General features: G+C 43.0%; 1 protein-coding gene across 3 annotated transcripts in view; it reads left to right on the top strand.

Annotated features, from left to right (window-relative positions):
- The window catches only part of Grm1 (glutamate metabotropic receptor 1), a 370,085-nt gene extending 358,745 nt beyond the window's left edge, over nucleotides 1-11,340 (top strand). For 2 of the 3 annotated variants that reach the window (XM_052751016.1, XM_052751017.1), the window contains one exon: nucleotides 7,497-11,340. In XM_052751016.1, the coding sequence (XP_052606976.1) occupies nucleotides 7,497-8,439 (943 nt within the window). In that variant the 3' untranslated portion in view covers nucleotides 8,440-11,340. The remainder of the gene's footprint in view (nucleotides 1-7,496) is intronic. The other variant, XM_052751018.1, reaches the window with a different exon arrangement.
- Nucleotides 11,341-20,248: the final 8,908 nt, after the last annotated feature.

Here is a 20,248-nt window from a genome sequence, read left to right as displayed (position 1 = left end):
TTAGCTCTTGACAGTGTCTCTTTAAGTTAACCAAAGCACCTAGACCATGTTCGATTCATTGTGCATGGAGTCTGTGGTCTTTCTCAGCTGTTCCTTTACAGCCCTCCAAACTCCTGGGAGAGTCAAAGGTACACATTCCTGCAGCAGGAGGGAGCCCACTGATGAGGTGTCTGTGGCTTGAATAGCTCTTCAGAAAGAAGAGCCCAATTTGTTTCAATGTTTGGTACAGAACTGGCGGCAGAGGCTGGTAATGGAGCCGTGGCGTCTCTTCCCTTTACTCAGTGACTGTACCAGGAAGTCTGTTGCCTCCTTTACTACTCTTCCCTGTAGAATCCTATATCCAAACAATGTAGTCTCCATCAAATCATCCAGACATAGGGAGGGCACATTGGGTAGTCATGCCAGTATGTTTTAGTGGCATTTTGGAAGCCCCTAACAGAGCCACTGTACCATAGCTGGATGCCTTCTCTGAAATTCTTCCGAGTCCAAAGGCACAAAGTGTTTCTTGCACCGAGGGTGAGTCTGGCCAAGGACACAGCAAGGAGACCCTAATTTGTGATAACCGCTGGCTGCCTGTCAACAGGGATTGATAGGGATGGGTGGATGTGTTTGTCTTGCCATGACAGCAGGGCCAGAGAGAGGAGAAACAACTGACATTTCATGACTTAAAGGTGAGTTTCTACAAACAAAAGTAAAAGCCAAGTATACTTCTTTGGTGGTGATTAAAGAAGAAAAAAAAAATTACACCTATGAGCAAAGCCAACAGGCGGGTTGTCAAGAACTTTAGGAACAGGCTATTCAAGCCTCGCATCTTCAACTATAAAGGAACAGAGAGATCAGTGGCTTTAACCTTGCTTCCCTTAGACTAAGACCAGATATTTTTAGTCATGGGTGTCTGGGAGAAATGAAAACAAGAAAGTGTTCTTTCTGTAACCTTCATTTCCCACTTTTTTTTTTTTAAGAGCATGCAAAGAGACTAACATAAGAAATAAACTGGATCATTGTGGTCTGTCTCTGTCTCTCTTGCCCCTGAGGAATAATCCAGGCAGAGCAATGCAACTGCCCTATATTTGCAGGGCAGCCTGTGAGTACTGAGGGGCATCAAGTGACCGGCATTTAAAATCCATGTCTAGTAGAAGGGACCATAGAAGACAGGCTAGTGTTTGACCTGAACTGCCTTCAAAAGTAACACTTACCTGTATTTCCTACAGGAATCTAACAACACACAGGTCCCATTACTAGGACAATACCCTGGTACCAGCACAGTATATTTTTAAGATTTTTATAATAATTTACAAAATTATTAAATATTGTAGCTATATTTACATGTGTTTGTCCACATATATGACTATAGTTACCCATGAAGACCAGAAGAGGGTGTTGGATCACCTGGATCCTGAGTTATAAATGATTGTGAGGTGCTCCAAGTGGGTACTGGGAACCAATCTCAGATTTTCTACAAGAGCAGTGCTTCTGGGCCAGTTCCAGCCCACAAACATGACATCTTATGTAAACTCTGACAAGAGAATTTCTTTCATCAGCTTACAAATGACTGAACACCAAAGATCCTTTGAAACTTGCTTGGAAAGGTTCAATACTCCTCAGCATTCTCCTCTAGTTTGGAAATGACTTGGTAATTTTCTCAGAACAGTAGATCTCATGCTGGGAGCAGAGCTCTAGAGATATCCATGCTGTGTTGACGTCGATGAGAAAATTAAACTTGGGATATATTTTATCTTATTGGTTTATTAAAGATATCATGGAGTTATAGAAAAGCGAAGTGATGTGTGTGTGTGTGTGTGTGTGTGTGTGTGTGTGTGTGTGTGTGTGTGTGTGTGTGTCTGCGTGTGTGCTGTCCTTCATCCTGGGTCATATAGTTGGAAGGTGTAGAAATCAACTGCTCTGAAGATTACTAGATAAGGGTCAAATATTTTGACTTTGTAAATTATGTATTTCACTAAGACAATGGTTCTGTGACTAACCCATGTTGAGGACAGAATTCAGAGGGAAGGAGAAACTTCACAGCACTGCTTAAGATTATCTACAGGAACTATCGAGTTCTCACATAATAAGAGTCTATCTGTCTTCAAAAGTACATTCAAGATTCTCTTTATTACGAGTAATGGTGAGTAGGCAAGAAATTTTAATTATGTTCCTAGTCCTCCACAGTGGAGAGAATGTGCTAAATATTCAGACTTTTCTGTAACGTTTTCAAGAAGTGGAACTAGTGTCAGTGTGGAAAAACTAACTTGGGGCTGCCTGGGAAGACAGAAGCCTGACTCAAATGGTTTCGAACAGTTCCTCTGCCTAAGAATCAGCAAGAGTCACCACCTTTCAGACTGCATGCTGGTGCTGACTGGCTGACGCGTATGCAGGTGAAAAGATGGACAGTGCCACCAGAGGCTTCTTGGGCCAGACTCCAAGAGGTAACCTGACACCAGGCTGAAGCAGTGGGGCCATGGGAGGGTACCCCAGTGCTGGTGGCTCATGGACGCTGTTCTTGGTGAGCCTTTCTCTCCCTACTGGAACTCCATGGCATTTCCTGATGCTCTTGTTTCATTTACTGTACTAATTAACTGATTATGGAGAGAGAGAGAGAGAGAGAGAGAGAGAGAGAGAGAGAGAGAGAGAGAGAGAGAGAGAGAGAGGTTGGGGAGAAGGTATGTATGTGTCTAGCTCAGATAACAACTCATGGGAACTGGTTCTCTTCTTCCACCATTTGAATTCAGTGTTGATTCTCCGGATCTTAGGCCCAGCAGGAAGTGCCATCACCCAGTGAGCCACCTCCATGGCCCTATTTCCCCCATTTTATAGAAACAAATGCTTGCCTCCTCAGGTTCTGAGGAGGGACCTTTCCCTTCTTGACAAGATTTTGTGTTGCCTGTGGCTCTCTGGATACTGCTGTAAAGCTCTTCAGCCTGGCAACAACACTGGCTTTTTGTCTGCCTCCTCTTCAGGCCGCTGGTGCAGGATGCTTTCCTCCTATCTCCAGCCCGCCCACCCACTGTTCTCACTTTAGAGATCCCTGGAACAGAGAGCGTGTCCTCTGCAGATGTAATCAGTACTTACAGAAACAAATAAAAGAGACAGACTCACTCTGAATGCCAACAAGACACTAATCTCTTTATCCAACCCACTCCCAGCTATTCTTTAGAATGCTGTAAGCAGGGCGGTGGTGACGCAGGCCTTTAATCCCAGCACTTGGGAGGCAGAGTCAGGAGGATCTTTGTGAGTTCGAGGTCAGCCTGGTCTACAGAGCGAGATCCAGGAAAGGCGCAAATCTACACAGAGAAACCCTGTCTCAGAAAAAAAAAATGCTGTAAATACTGGGGTTTTTGTTTGGGGGTGGGACTTGTGACCCTTACCCAGTGGAACAATCAAAGCAACAACCTTGAACTGTTGACTCCAGGATTGCAGCCACAGACCTGTCAGTTTTGTATGGGAGAATGAAGCCTTGTCTTCTCCCCATCCATCTCCTCTTCCTGTGAGTCCTACTGTCACTATACTTCGGATCGCAGCCTGTGTCCCCAACAAGTCAGGTTTGGCTACTTGTCCTGGTTGAGCCCATAAAGAGAGCCAATTTAATAGTGAAGGCAAGAGAAGGGGATTTATTCAGTGCGACCACACTGAGATGGGCCCAAAGAGATACAGCAACTCCCCAAATCCATATTCTTGTCCTGTCTTCAGGGTATGGTTTAAACAGAAAGCAGGGGGTGTGCAGAGCTAAGCAATCAGGCCCAAGGATGCTTCTGCCCAGCAGTGGCTTAGCCTCAAGTCTCTCCTTCAAGATTGCCTGACAAGTTGTAAAGTTCCTGGGGTTTCAGATGTTTCTACTTCCAAGGAGGCGATCCTAGGGAAACACTACGTTCTCCAGGCCCATTATTTTATAGTCTGATAACCAGAGAGGCTCAAGGTACATTGGTTATACCACTGACCATTTCAATAATTGTAGTATCATTAAATATATTTAACCACCAGAGGTAAGCTAGCCCTGACCCACAGTGTTTTATCTTCAGGAAGGAGGTTATTTTCTATCTGAAGTATGTCTTTGAAAATCAAAACAAAGAGTGCTTTGAGACAATCATATGGAGTTTTCTAAGTCCAATTGCTTTGTTTGCTCCCCTGCCCCTCTTTTTGAGACAGAGTCACATGTAGCCCAGGGTGACCTGGAACTTGCCATGTAGCTGAAGATCACCCTTGAACTTCTGATTCTCTTGCCTCAACCTCCTTATACTGAGATTACAGGTATGTATCATCACACCTGGTTTATGCAATACTAGAGATCAAACCTAGGGCTTCCTGCACACTTGGCAAGCAAGCATTCTACTACCTGTGAGCTACATCCCTAGCTCTTTCTTAAGATTAAGAAATAAAAAAAAAAGGTAAACAATGGAAGCAAGAAGCTGGTGGCCGAAGCCCAAACACTAAAGATATCTGGACTTAAACATAGCTTTCATTTCACAGCACTATTCTATGTTGAATATATTTTTTTCACTTGCAACACCCTAAAGTTTATGTATTTTTCTCTTCTTAATAACTATGAATTTCCAGTCTCTTCAGGTAGGATGCTTACTTTTCACATGGAACAGGATTGTGTCTTTACCTGAACCAGTGACTGCAATTACCTTGACTAGTGTTTACTGAACACAATGAGAGCATCTCAGAATATAGTTGTGTTTGTATTTAATAGCAGTTCATCACAATACCATCAAAAAGCATTTATAAGCAGTGGTACACTTTTCTCCTATAAAAATTTTATTTATTCAGTCTACAAACAGTGCTTAGTAGGTGTGTAGATCCACAGACCCTTCAGATTGTCTCTGGACCACAGATGAAAAGTGACTTATCCTGAAGGAGCAGTTAATAACCCGTGCCTCAATGTCTATGCCATGATGCATTTCCCCCACTATCTCTGATTTTTACAAAGCAATTTATTTTGTCCTTGGGAAAGGTTAGTCTAATTTTTATAATCTACCAAATGCCCTGGGGCATGATATCTGTTTCCTAATTAAACAGGACTTTACAGATAATTTAGAGCAAGACTCTGAGGGAAAGAATGCTGCTAATTTTAACAGTGATAGTGAAAAATCTCCCATCACAAGAATAAAAATTGTGTTGAATTAAAATAGAACTAAATTGTGATTATAGCTGCCTGCCTGATCATCAAAAATACTGTTAACATTTGGGTACAATCCAAAATGAGGCCTGGGGTGGATCCTTGGACAGTAATAAAAACAGCTAATGGTATAGTCAGTGAAATAAGTAAAGTAGAAGAGCCACTACCTCAGGGTTTTCCAGGAATGCAAGGATACCTTGCAGCTAGTTTTAGGCGGAGACTGAGCAATGTTTTGTTGGGAACTACCTTTCCTGCCAAGTCATGAGGTCAGACTTTTAGCTGTCATAGCTATTTTTGAGCTTTTTATATTCAGTATCTGACTTTAAAATTAATCTCAACTTCTGAGGCTCACTTCACTTTTCAAGGTTATAAAATATAAAATGTTGAACATTACCCTCATCACAAATATTCTAAGAATCATATGTAAGTTTTGAAGCCTTCATTCTTGTCTTTCAAAATGATCCAATAAACCATTGTTTTAGCGAACATTTTCTACTTTTTTCCCCCTTCAAACAAAAGACTGCGGTGTGGGACAACCTATTTCACACCTCCACCTAAGAAAGAATGTTCACTTTCCAATTTCTTTTAATGTCACAACTTTGTTCTTTTTGTGTTCCTTTTTCTGTTGCTTTAATAGATATAAAGAAAAAGCAAAGTCCTAAAAAAAGGGGGGAGCAGAAGAAAATTACTTCTTTTTAAGTATTAGCAGTGAGTGCTTTTATTAATAGAATGGTGTGGTAAGGTGTCACCATCTGCCAAAAATTACATAGAAAATCATCAGAGTTTCTAATAGCAAGATCCAAACTATTGCAATATTTAGAATGAATAAGATTTGTGGTTGCCATAAAACATTTTGTATTTTCTTCTTCAGGGTGACTTTCCTCTTGGTTGGTGTGTTGGGATTTCACTGGGAGGTTAAGGCTGATGTATTAGCTGTGTATTCTTGTGGCAAAATATCTGAGAGAATCAACTGAAAGGAGGGATGATTTATTTTAGCTCGTGCTTTCGAAGGTTTCAGCCCAAGTTCACTGGGCTCTGTCGTTCCTGAACTTATGCCAAGGTGCAACCATCTTGATCAAGAGCATGTGGCAGGTCAAAGCTGCTCACCTGATGGTGGCTTGGAAGCAGAGGGGGAGGGGGCTGGCTTTCACTACAAGGCCTCTTTCTGGAGAAACCCACTAAGCTCTGAGTCTCAAATACCTTAATCCTTTAATGAGGTCAGAAGTCTCATCATTCAATCACCTTCAAAAGTCCGTTTCCTCCCTCAACACCTCTGCTCTGAAAAAGCTAATTTTCAGTACACAAGCTTTTTGAGAGGCATATAAGAACTAAGCCATAACAGCTGAGGAGGTTGGGAGCATGGTGGTGTTCTAGAATTTTCCTTTAGCAAAGGTAAGTGGAAAGGGACCCAAGCAGGGTCCTTGGCCTTAGTGACCACTGCTTTCTTAGAACCTTAATTTTGGCTCATTTGCATCAAAATTGGTGGGAGGATTAGTGCCAGCTGTGAGCACTGTGTTAGCCCGTCATGTTGTCTCTCTTCTGTGGTGTCTGTATTTGAGTATCCCACTCCTAACGAGCAGCTGAGAATCTGAACCTTATGTGAATTGTCATACATTGTATGCATCAGGAATAGTGTTCTAAGATGAGCAAAAAGAAAATGGGAAATTACGAAACCCTGCAGCCACTGACATATTTTTTTTTTCCTGGTCTTACCTCCTTGGTGCAGGCGTCCTCCCTATGTTCATGCTACTGACGGGAAGTACAAATCAGAATGAGCAACTGAGCGCTTCTAGTTCATAAATCCCACAGCACAGTGAGAGTAGCGTTATATGTAGGTCTTAAGACTAAACCTCTGTGTTGTTTCTGCGGGAAGCTTAAGTGGTGTGTGTGTGTGTGTGTGTGTGTGTGTGTGTGTGTGTGTGTGTGTGTGTGTATGTGTTTTCATTTTTTTTTCTTCCAGTAGTTCGATAATCATTCAGTCTTGTAGTGAAAGGTCATTTTAATTTGTTAACCACTTCATTAATTGCCGTCAATGGGACTGTTTCATTACTAGCGTATGTGTGGTGGCGAAGGGCGTACTTTGTGAAATCGTATAGCTGAATGGAAATAGCCATTTTCGGCAATTAACTAGGCTTTTTCGCTAGTAACCTCTCTTGGGTTAGCGCTTCTTTCCTCGGCATGAGTAGAATGTTCTGGTCCCCTCTTCAGAGGCAGTCTATGGTAGCTGAAGTTGCCAGTATTTGATTTACTGTAAGGGGGAGCAGGGGAGGTGGATGGCGAAGCTGAATTGCACAGCGTTGGGGGTGGACATAATTCAGATGCATTTTGTCCTCTGTGCAGGATCCGTGTGTAAGTAAACCCATCTCTATTTTATTCGTAGTTCTAACGGCAAGTCTGTGTCATGGTCTGAACCAGGTGGAAGACAGGCGCCTAAGGGACAGCACGTGTGGCAGCGCCTCTCTGTGCACGTGAAGACCAACGAGACGGCCTGTAACCAAACGGCCGTGATCAAACCCCTCACTAAAAGTTACCAAGGCTCTGGCAAGAGCCTGACCTTTTCAGATGCCAGCACCAAGACCCTTTACAATGTGGAGGAAGAGGACAACACCCCCTCGGCTCGCTTCAGCCCTCCCAGCAGCCCTTCCATGGTGGTGCACCGACGCGGACCACCTGTGGCCACCACACCACCTCTGCCGCCTCACCTGACCGCAGAGGAGACCCCCCTGTTCCTGGCTGATTCCGTCATTCCCAAGGGCTTGCCTCCTCCTCTTCCGCAGCAGCAACAGCAACAGCCGCCGCCCCCTCAGCAACCCCCGCAGCAGCCCAAATCTCTGATGGACCAGCTGCAAGGCGTGGTCACCAACTTTGGCGCGGGGATCCCGGACTTGCACGCGGTGCTGGCAGGCCCGGGGACACCGGGGAACGGGCTGCGCTCTCTGTACCCACCCCCGCCTCCCCCGCAACACCTGCAGATGCTGCCCCTGCAGCTGAGCACCTTCCGAGAGGAGCCCATCTCCCCTCCTGGCGAGGACGACGATGATGACAGCGAGAGGTTCAAGCTCCTGCAGGAGTTCGTGTATGAGCGCGAAGGGAACACGGAGGAAGACGAACTGGAAGAGGAGGAGGACCTGCCCGCAGCCAGCAAGCTAACCCCAGAGGATTCGCCTGCCCTGACGCCTCCTTCTCCGTTCCGAGACTCAGTGGCCTCTGGCAGTTCGGTACCCAGCTCCCCAGTGTCTGAGTCAGTGCTCTGCACCCCTCCAAACGTGACCTACGCCTCTGTCATCCTGAGGGACTATAAGCAAAGCTCTTCCACCCTGTAGGGGGGGGGAACTGTGCTCGGAGAAGCCAGAAATGCTAAGGAATGTGCTAAGGAATGTCAACCCCTCTGGAAACGTGTAGGAAGCTGGGAGAAGCATGGTGATGGAGGACCACAGTCCGCAGGGGATGAAGAATGAATGCTGTGGCTGCCTTAACGAGGGAGAGGAAAGATGCCAAGTGAACAGTGGTCCCGGCCAGGATTGTGACTCTTGAATTATTCAAAAACCTTCTCTAGGAAGAAAGGGAATTATGACAAAGCACAATTCCATATGGTATGTAACTTTTATCGGGGGGGAAAAATAATAAAACGTAAAAATAAAATCAACAACAACAACAATCTCTTCTTTTGCTCGACCGTGCATACATATATCTGCCCACACTCTCTTTGTGAAGCTAGAAGCGGAGCAGGCCCTGTGATGGTGCCAGCTGAATCATTAGTTCATCTCACAACATTCCTGGTGAGTGGATAAGGAGAGGATGGGACGTAGGGACATCGATGGGACAACAGCTCCCATCTCAGAAGCCCTTCGCTGTGCTGAGCCTGCAGACTCCTGGACTAAGGGAGCCCCAGGAACTGACCTCATGAGGGTCCCTTTTCACTGCTATGATCCAGTGCCAAGCCTGTAGTCAACCTGGGATAAAGGCACAGTAACACCTTGAATTTCTGTTAATTCCCTCTGGCTAGGAAAATGAAAGTATGAGCAAAATCATCACCCAAACGAACTATATCAGAAGTGCTATGGGGGGAAAGGGGGAAAGCAAGACACGATATCCACACAGGTCCTTGAGCAAGGTCAAAAGAACGAGCTTCGCAGACTCCATGCTTGTTTATTGATAACTTTGGAAGGGAGGAGGATGACAAAAAATGTCAGAGACGTTTTGTGAACTCACTTGTGCTGTGCCAACCAGGTTCTCCATTGCCCGTCAGCAAAAGAGGACAAGCCACGTTGCCAAGTTTTACCTTCCATTTACTGTAGCAAATAATACCAACCAGTTGGACTTCTGAGATTCAGTATAAGTACAATGTGGTGCCACAGTTTCTCCCATGTGCTACGGAAACAAATGTATCTTTGAACCTAATGGTGTACTCATAGCAACAATTACTGGTTTCAATTCTTTCCTATTGTCCCTGGAGTCCCTGGAACTAGCAACTGAATGTGTTTTCCTGTGTTCCTTGTATACATGTGATTATAAAATTCGTACCACGTAATGTCAGTCTAGTTGCAACTAGGAAATTGTCTTTCGGGTATAGTATAAATATTTTTATGTTCCAGTGATGTTCTCTGCATCACTGTTACCAGTGTCTCTTTGAAGGTTGGGTCCGTGGTCTGATGTTTCTCACGTGCAGCTGCGATGGAAATCCTTCTAGGTGGGGATTTATTTTTCAGATATTTTACGATGTGAGAATGTTATCAACGAAATAGTTTGAAAGTGCATTGTATAAAAAGGTCACCAAACAGTGCGTGACACTAAAAAGTACATTTTTATAAACTTGTGCACATTGTTATTAAAATGTAAGGTTGAAAAGGCAATATTTAGAATATTTCAGATATATTTTTAAAAAGTTTTTCCACAGCTACTTGAGTTTCATGGTCTTCTAGTGTGTGACGATACTCAAGTCCGCTCAGAGTGTCTCGACCATCTGCCTGTCAATCACACTTCATTTTTTAAAAAAATTTTACATGCTTTATGCTTATGTTTTTGTTAGCATCTCTTCCTTATGATCCCTATGTTTACTACTCTGTGATATCCACATACATGTGATCCAATTACTCCATCTTACCCCTGCCTTTTCTAACCCCAAAGAAAAGGATTGTTCTTGTTATTTTTATTTCTTCTATTATTTGTGGGATGAATCTGCTCCCTTTAAATATCTTTGTTTATGCCTTATGTTCAGCCATTTTAATTTGCTTTCTTCATGTTGAAGCTAGTTATTTCTCAGCCAAAAATGCATCATCTTAGAATCTCTAAATACCCAAAGCATCATTTGTTCGGAATTTAACATCAACTCCTGTGTCAGAGTTGTGTTTCTTAAGTTTCCACATTCTACTGCCCAGTTTAGTGAGTTCCTTATCAAGAATTTCTGTCTTTCCTTAAAAAAAAATATTTTTAAACATCCTTATTGCAAAGACCTCAAGAATTGAGCTCTGTGTTTTCATTGTAAAGAAACAGAATGGGAGAAAAACAGATGGTGCAGAGCAGGGCGTGTTAGCACACGTCTTTGATCCCAGCACTTGGGAGGCAGAGGCAGGTGGATCTCTGTAAGGTTGAGGCCAGCATAGTCTACACAATGAATTCCAGGCCTAATTAGCTCTCAAAATCTGTCTCAAAAACCAAAACACAACAACAAAGATGGTTCAGTGCTAAATAGACGGGTTTCTACTAAGTTGGGAAAACAGCGGGAGAACCCATATTGCGTCCTATGTTCTTTTAATTCTTGAGGCACCAACATATGGCCTTCATTACTATGGAATTGTGCATTCAGGTTTTTTGTTGTTATTGTTTTTGTTTTTGTTTTTGTTTTTGTTTTTTTTTTGCCAGAATAGATGAGGCAATGCTTCCTATTCGAATGCTGTAACAGGCGAGTTTGTTCTGGGGTTTCAGTCTGAGACATTTGGTGAACACACTCAATACTGACTAAAATATTACTGGATGCCTACTCTTAACATTATTATGAATTTTCCAGAATAAATAGAAATATTAGCTCATATAATTGTTCAGAATTGGAGATGTACACATACATACCCTGTACCTAAAGGGAAAAATACCTTTACTGTAACGTATGTGCTTATACAAAGTGTTTCTTCGCTTCCTGTAAAAGTGTTTTCCTTTGGCTTGTTACTGCCTTTTGTCAAATAATCTTGATGATGCTGTATCATAATAAATATTTTCTATTTATTAAATGTGTCTGTTCCTTCTCTGAACCTTGTAAGCATTACAATAGCAGAAGTGGGCCAGTGTAACAAATAATCTCAATAGTTTGATTTTTGCCTAGAACACATTTTCAAGGAGGAAGTTTTAAGCATCACACAAAATATGCATGATGGGTCATAAAATGGAACAGTCTAGCTTTGATGGCATGGAATCCAAACTTAGAATTTCAAACCCTATGACCTCCATTGTCATTTGAACTTTTGAGAGAATAGGAACAGTTGGTTGTCAGTGGAGCTCTGGAGACATGGACTCCACCTTTGTCCTATTTGTGCCCTCCAAACTTTTCTGTACCCAACTCACACTCTAGGGGTACCTTGTTTCCCAGGTTCTTAATGTATTTCTATTCTATGCCAGGCTCAATCCTAAACTTTAATGTCAACATCACACGTGGGCTTCCAAATAAATCAGGCATTCATATTTTCTACTCTAAGACCCCTGCAGACTGATGTGCCCTAGTCAAGAGAGAGAGAGAGAGAGAGAGAGAGAGAGAGAGAGAGAGAGAGAGAGAGAAGACTGTGACGTGTCTGGTGGGTGAAAGCAAGCTGCTAGTGAAGACATCATCCAGAAATGGGTTGAATTACTAGAGAATTATTCAATATGTCTGGTAAACAGAATGAAAAAGGAAATTAAATGGAAGCTTAGCGTTCCAGAAACAGTCATAGAGTGAGAAGCAAGTGGCAAGGAAAAAGAAAGGTAAAATAATAAAATAAGGATGGAGAAACACAAAATAAAAGTTCATATTTGCAGTCCGTAGATACACACAAAGATAATCATGGCAGGCATGAGGATCCATTGGAAAGAGCCCAGAAACTTCACTTAGATGATCTTTGGAGAGGCTGTGGCTGGGGTCCAGTCACCACAAGCGATGGGTGAGTAACTGCCCCATACTTTCCACGGAGAATATCCTGGAAGTAAATCAAAGAGCAGGGGGACAGCATACGGACCTGCACGAAACAGGCACTGTGCTGGTTCTTGGCATTCAGTTTCTGCCCAGCATTTCTGGCATTCGGCTATTCTGGAGAACTGAAGGAACACGTCCACACTCTCATCTAGCAAGTGGTCCCTCGGAGCTTTGGTTTCATTCCCTGACAGCACAGAGCTTGTGAACTCCAATTCCTTCCCAGCGCTCAAGCACACACATGGGAGTTGGTCCATTTTTGCTTGGGATTCTAATTCTTTTTTTTTTCTTTTTCTTTTTTTTTTCTGGAGCTGAGGACCGAACCCAGGGCTTTGCACTTGCTAGGCAAGCGCTCTACCACTGAGCTAAATCCCCAACCCCGGGGTTCTAATTCTTGAACCCTAGCGACAAAGTTGATATCCAGTAAAGGTGTGTTGGGAAGTAATAACAATAGATTTATGTTACATCATCACACTTAGCCTAGCTCAATGCTCCAAAGATGTACTCCAAGATCTTTATGGGGTCCAGAACTCCACCTTTCTACCTACTGATCCTAGCTCTGCCTTTTGAACACGTTTTAATCAGAAACATTGGACTCTCCTTTTGACAGAAGAAACAACTGGTTCCCTTTCCTGAAGATGTAGAAGCAATGCTTGGTGTTTAGAGAGGGCTGGGGAAGGCCCAGCTAATGGTGAAACAATGTTCTCTGTGGGAGAACTGCAGGTAAGACATAAACGGCTGCCATGGGACACCAGCGTGAAGCCACCGATGACTCGTGGGAAGGCATGCCTGGGCAGGGTTGAGGCAAGGGTCCCTTTCTTGAGGAAGTGCATGTCTTCAGGCTAAGCGAAGAGCAAATCCAGTTATGAGCGAGCGGAGGGAACAAGAGGAAGAGCTCACATAGGAAATCCAACTAGCATCTTATGCTTGAAACTGGCTCCATCTCTTCTGGGGGTTTTACACGGGAAGGAGAATGTACCTTAGCTAATGGGAAAGAAAGACTAAGAATGGAGGATGACTGGAAATGGGGAGAAATGTCCTGGTAAAGCCGAGACCTTTACATCAGTGGTGCAGGTCTCTTGTTAATCACAACTGACTCTTCAGCCCCAGCCGACCAGACCCATGGAATCTTCATTCAAAGATATCACACAAACAGTTCTGATAGAATCTTTAGGGATTCTCAAACTTCCCACAGAATCAGCACAAACCAGGTCTCCACTGTTGCGCTTCTCTCAGCATTCTTATATTCCAGGCTCCAACAGAACAACCCTTTAAACTCCGAGTGCATGGCTTTTTCAGCCTTAGGTTCCAAACACTCCTACGACCCTCGCTAAAACTATATGGACAAGTCTGCCTTGGCATGCTCCCCTTCTGGTACCAGTTCTGTTCTCCTCAGATTTCTATTGCTGTGATAAAACACTGTGATCAAAAGCAACATGTAGAGGAAAGGGTTCGTTTGGCTTACACTCATCATCGCCGTTCATCGTGAAGGGAACTCAAGGCAGGAGGAGCCTGGGGGTAGGAACCACATCAGAGGCCATAGAGAAATGTTACTTAAAGCTTTGATCTCCCTACCTTGCTTAGCCTACCTTCTTATACAATCCAGGACCACCTTCCCATGGACAGCACAACCCACAGTAGGCTGGGCCTCCCCATGTCAATCATTAATCAAGAAAACATTCTATACACAGGCCATTTGATGGGGGCCATTTTTCAACTGAGGTTCCCTCTTCCAAGAAAACTCTAGCTTGTGTCAAGCTAACCAAAAGACTAACCAAGGCAGCAAGTACTGACAGAATCTTAGAGTTGGAAGCAAACCTAGAAATGATTTTAAATTCGTTCCTGCCTTGTTTGGGAGCCCTTCCCCTGTGTCCTGGTGTGAGCTGGGGTACAGTGCGTATTGCCTGAAACCACTGTGTCGGATGAGAAGGCCGACAGCCCTAGACAGTGGCAGAGCATGTTCTAAGCCGCCTGTTCATCTCTGAGGCTGAGGAGGGAACAGAACTCAGGCCCAACAGCAGACAGAAGGAACCGCAGGATGCAGAAATGCCACAAGCCAGGACGGGCAAGGCAGGCAGCAAAGCAGTGTCTGATGAGGCTCCAGATAGGAAGTGTTGCTAAGTAAAATGAGCTTTGGAAGAGCAGCACAGAGGACTGTCCTGCTGACCACAGCTTCTTTTAAGATATCTGTCACGTTAGAATTTTTCATTTTTTAGTTTTTGTCTCCCTGTGAAGTGTTCCCAAGGACTAGGATCTTGCAGTTCGTAAAGGAAGGCTATAGTTATCAGAAAACCTTTAATTTCCTGAGACTGGAATTGTCATTAACTGCCATCCCCCAGAACTCTAGCTGCTAAAGGGGGAGTAAACAAATCTAGTCCATGGAACTCACGGCTTTCCTTCAGCTACTTGGACTCAGTGATTATGCCAATGTTGTATGGCTTAGTCGAGAAGCCAGAGAGTTCTACTTTTATTGTCTTAGTTGTTGTATGTCTGACCCCTAGTCAGGGCACTGTGGTAATATTCTAAATATTTGGTGTTCTTTTTTTAAAATGTTATGTCCAGAACTACACATATCACAACACACATAATTTGAATCTCTCTAAACGTTATTCCAGGATAGCCACCTCAGATGGTCACTTACTTAGTAGTCTGGTACATTCTGAGCTCTAGCTGAGCCCAGATCCAGTATCAAACAGAATCAATTCACTATATGAACTAGACATGCAGGTGACCATTTTCTTTCACTGACTTTCTGCAGAGACAGACTCCTCCTGGAGGACAGAATTTGAGCACACATGTGTATTGGGGTAGCAATCCCCGGAAAGTCCCCTAGGAATAGGAGGAAGAGAGGATGGGAGAAGCATTCAGTAATGAAGTCAACTGCAATGTACGTTGCAATAGATGGAAATAGGCTCAGTCTTCTGGGAATTCTGAGGGACAAGTTATGACATGCCTACAATTGTCCCCACTCCAGAGAATTTATCTACCAATTCACTAGTGACATTTAGGACTGCTGGGGAGGGAGGTGCAGATTAATGACCAATTACTCTCAGATTGTCTCATGTGCTGGCTCCTGGGCTCCTAACTCCAGAAAACAGCCTCACATCAGAGCTCTGATGGTGACAGTCGGACACCTGAATGTTGGCCTTTTGTAGAAAGGTAAGTGCTAAGGGGGTTGGGGAATGCTAGCAATAATGGATACTTACAGCAATACCTAAGGAGGGAGGCAGGTGATAGACCAATCGACTGGTAGGCAGATAGATAGATAGACAGATGATGGATAGGTAGATAGATAGATAGATAGATAGATAGATAGATAGATAGATAGATGGATAGAGATATGTTTGCAGATATAGAGTGTAGCATGAATCTTTTTTTTTATTAATTTATTTTGCAATACAATTCAGTTCTACATATCAGCCACGGATTCCCTTGTTCTCCCCCCTCCCGTCCCCCTCACCTTCCCCCCAACCCCCCCCCCCCATTCCCATCTCCTCCAGGGCAAAGCCTTCCCCACAGACTGAGGTCAACCTGGTAGACTCAGTCCAGGTAGGTCTAGTCCCCTCCTCCCAGGCCGAGTCAAACAATCCTGCATAGGCCCCAGGTTTCAAACAGCCAACTCATGCAATGAGCACAAGATCTGGTCCCACTGCCTGGATGCCTCCCAAACAGATCAAGCCAATCAACTGTCTCACCCATTCAGAGGGCCTGATCCAGTGGGGACCCCTCAGCCATTGGTTCATAGTTCATGTGTTTCCATTCATTTGGCTATTTGTCCCTGTGCTTTATCCAACCTTGGTCTCAACAATTCTCGCTCATATAAACCCTCCTCATTCTCGCTAATTGGACTCCCAGAGATCCACCCGGGGCCTAGTCATGGATCTCTGCATCCAGATCCCTCAGTAGTTGGATGAGGTTTCTAGCACAACAATTAGGGTGTTTGGCCATCCCATCACCAGAGTAGGTCAGTTCGGGCTGTCTCTCGACCACTGCCAGCAGTCTGTTGTGTGGGTATCTTTGTGGATTTCTGTGGGCCTCTCTAGCACTTTGCTTCTTCCTATTCTCATGTGGTCTTTATTTACCATGGTCTCCTATTCCTTGTTCTCCCTCTCTGTTGTTGATCCAGCTGGGATCTCCCGCTCCCCCAAGCTCTCTTTCCCTCAACCCTCGCCTTTCATTACCCCCACTCATGTCCAGGCTGTTCATGTAGATCTCATTCCATTTCTCTGTCATTGGGTGATCCCTGTGTCTTTCTTGGGGTCCTGTTTTCCAGGTAGCCTCCCTGGTGATGTGAGTAGCAGACAAGTCATCCTTGTTTCATGTCTAGTATCCTGCTATGAGTGAGTACATACCATGTTTGTCTTTCTGAGTCTGGGTTACCTCACTCAGGATGATTTTTTCTAGATCCATCCATTTGTCTGCAAACCTCATGATGCCATTGTTTTTCTCTGCTGAGTAGTATTCCATTGTGTATATGTACCACATTTTGTTTATCCATTCTTCAGTTGAAGGGCATCTGGGTTGTTTCCATGTTCTGGCTATTACAAACAATGCTGATATGAACATAACTGAACAAGTGCTCTTATGGTGTGGTTGAGCATTTCTTGGGTATATACCCAAGAGTGGTATAGCTGGATCTTGGGGGAGATTGATTCCCAATTTTCTAAGAAAGCGCCATATTGATTTCCAAAGTGGTTGTACAAGCTTGCATTCCCACCAGCAGTGGAGGAGAGTTCCCCTAGCTCCACATCCTCTCCAGCATAAGGTGTCTTCAGTGTTTTTGATCTTAGCCATTCTGACAGGCGTAAGGTGGTATCTCAGAGTTGTTTTGATTTGCATTTCCCTGATGATTAGGGATGTTGAGCAGTTCCTTAAATGTCTTTCGGCCATTTGAGTTTCCTCTGTTGAGAATTCTCTGTTTAGTTCTATAGCCCATTTCTTAATTGGACTGTTGGGCATTTTGATGTCTAATTTCTTGAATTCCTTATATATTCTGGATATCAGTCCTCTGTCAGATGTGGGGTTGGTGAAGATCTTTTCCCAGTCTGTAGGCTGTCGCTTTGCCTTGTTGACCGTATCCTTTGCTCTACAAAAGCTTCTCAGTTTCAAGAGGTCCCATTGATTGATTGTTTGTCTCAGAGTCTGTGCTACTGGTGTTCTATTTAGGAAGTAGTCTCCTATGCCAATGCGTTCAAGACTACTTCCTACTTTCTCTTCTAGCAGGTTCAGAGTAGCTGGATTTATGTTGAGGTCCTTGATCCACTTGGACTTAAGTTTTGTGCACGGTGATAGATATGGATCTATTTGCAGCCTTCTACATGTTGATATCCAGTTTTGCCAGCACCATTTGTTGAAGATGCTTTCTTTTTTCCATTGTGCACTTTTGGCTTCTTTGTCAAAAATTATATGTTCATAGGTGTGCGGATTAATGTCAGGGTCTTCAATTCGATTCCATTGGTCCACATGTCGGTTTTTATGCCAGTACCAAGCTGTTTTTATTACTGTAGCTCTATAGTAGAGCTTGAAGTCAGGGATCGTGATGCCTCCAGAAGTTGTGTTATTGTACAGGATTCCTTTGGCTATCCTGGGTTTTTTGTTTTTCCATATGAAGTTGAGTATTATTTTTTCCAGGTCTGTGAAGAATTGTGTTGGTATTTTGATGGGGATTGCATTGAATCTGTAGATTGCTTTTGGTAAGATTGCCATTTTTACTATGTTAGTCCTGCCTATCCATGAGCATGGGAGATCTTTCCATTTTCTGACATCTTCCTCAATTTCTTTTTTCAGGGACTTAAAGTTCTTGTCATATAGGTCCTTCACTTGCTTGGTTAGTGTTACCCCAAGGTATTTTATGTCATTTGTGGCTATAGTAAAGGGTGATGTATCTCTGATTTCCTTCTCCGCTTCTTTGTCCATTGTATATAGGAGGGCTACTGATTTTTTTGAGTTGATCTTGTATCCTGCTATGTTGCTGAAGGTGTTTATAAGCTGTATCAGTTCCTTGGTGGAATCTTTGGGGTCGCTCAAGTATACTATCATGTCATCTGCAAATAGGGAAAGCTTGACTTCTTCCTTTCCAATTTGTATCCCCTTAATCTCCTTATGTTGTCTTATTGCTCTGGCTAGAACTTCAAGTACTATATTGAATAAGTATGGGGAGAGTGGACAGCCTTGCCTCGTTCCTGATTTTAGTGGAATTGCTTTGAGTTTCTCTCCATTTAATTTGATGTTGGCTGTTGGCTTGCTGTAAATTGCCTTTATTATGTTTAGGTATGTTCCCTGTATTCCTGATCGCTCCAATACCTTTATCATGAAGGGGTGTTGGATTTTGTCAAATTCCTTTTCTGCATCCAGTGAGATGATCATATGGTTTTTTTCTTTGAGTTTGTTTATATGGTGTATTACATTGACGGACTTTCGTATGTTGAACCACCCTTGCATCCCTGGAATGAATCCTACTTGATCATGGTGGATAATTGTTTTGATGTGTTCTTGGAGTCTATTTGCCAGTATTTTATTGAGTATTTTTGCATCAATGTTCATGAGGGAGATCGGTCTGTAGTTCTCTTTCTTTGTTGTATCCTTGTTTGGTTTAGGAATTAGGGTAATTGTAGCCTCGTAGAAGGAGTTTGGTAATGTTCCTTCTGTTTCTATTGTGTGGAACAATTTAGAGAGTATTGGTATTAACTCTTCTTTGAAGATCTGGTAGAATTCTGCGCTGAAACCATCTGGTCCTGGGCTTTTTTTGGTTGGGAGACTTTTAATGACTGTTTCTATTTCATTAGGGGTTATTGGACTATTTAAATAGTTTATCTGGTCTTGATTTAACTTAGGTATGTGGTACCTATCCAGAAAGTTATCCATTTCTTTTAGGTTTTCCAGTTTTGTCGAATAGAGGTTTTTAAAGTATGACCTGATGATTCTCTGGATTTCCTCAATGTCTGTTGTTATGTCCCCCTTTTCATTTCTGATTTTGTTGATTTGGATGCTCTCTCTCTGTCTTTTGGTTAGTTTGGATAAGGGCTTGTCTATCTTGTTGATTTTCTCAAAGAACCAACTCTTTGTTTCATTAATTTTTTGTATTGTTCTCTTTGTTTCTATTTTATTGATTTCAGCTCTCACTTTGATAATTTCCTGGCGTCTATTTTTCCTGGGAGACTGTGCTTCTTCTTGTTCTAGAGCTTTCAGGTATGCTGTTAAGTCTCTAGTGTGAGATTTCTCCAACTTATTTATGTGGGCATTTAGTGCTATGAATTTCCCTCTTAGTACTGCTTTCATAGTGTCCTATAAATTTGGATATGTGGTGTCTTCATTTTCATTGATCTCTAGGAAGTCTTTAATTTCTTTCTTTATTTCTTCCTTAACCCATTGGTGATTCAGTTGGGTATTATTCAGTTTCCATGAGATTGCAGGTTTTCTGTAGTTTTTGTTGTTGTTGAAATCCAACTTTAGACCATGGTGGTCTGATAGAACACAGGAGGTTATTCCAATTGTTTTGTATCTGTTTAGATTTGTTTTGTGGCCAAGCATGTGGTCAATTTTAGAGAAGGTTCCATGGGGTGCTGAGAAGAAGGTATATTCTTTTTTGTTAGGATGGAATGTTCTGTAGATATCGATTAAGTCCATTTGAGTCATGACATCAGTTAAGTCCTTTATTTCTCTGTTAAGTTTCAATTTGGGAGATCTGTCCAGTGGTGAAAGTGGGGTGTTGAGGTCTCCCACTATTAATGTGTGGGGCTTTATATGTGATTTAAGCTTTAGTAATGTTTCTTTTACATATGTGGGTGCCCTTGTGTTTGGGGCATAAATATTCAGAATTGAGAATTCATCTTGGTGGATCTTTCCTGTGATGAGTATGTAATGCCCTTCTTGATCTCTTTTGATTGATTTTAGTTTGAAGTCTATTTTGCTGGATATCAGGATGGCTACACCCGCTTGTTTCTTAAGACCGTTTGATTGGAAAGTCTTTTCCCAGCCTT

This window comes from Peromyscus californicus, unplaced genomic scaffold (genome assembly GCF_007827085.1).
Source record: "Peromyscus californicus insignis strain IS unplaced genomic scaffold, ASM782708v3 Scaffold_22__1_contigs__length_63687245, whole genome shotgun sequence".
Classification (NCBI taxonomy): domain Eukaryota; kingdom Metazoa; phylum Chordata; class Mammalia; order Rodentia; family Cricetidae; genus Peromyscus; species Peromyscus californicus.
The sequence above is the reverse complement of the archived record's forward strand: the minus strand, read 5'-3'. Positions and strand labels throughout refer to the sequence as shown.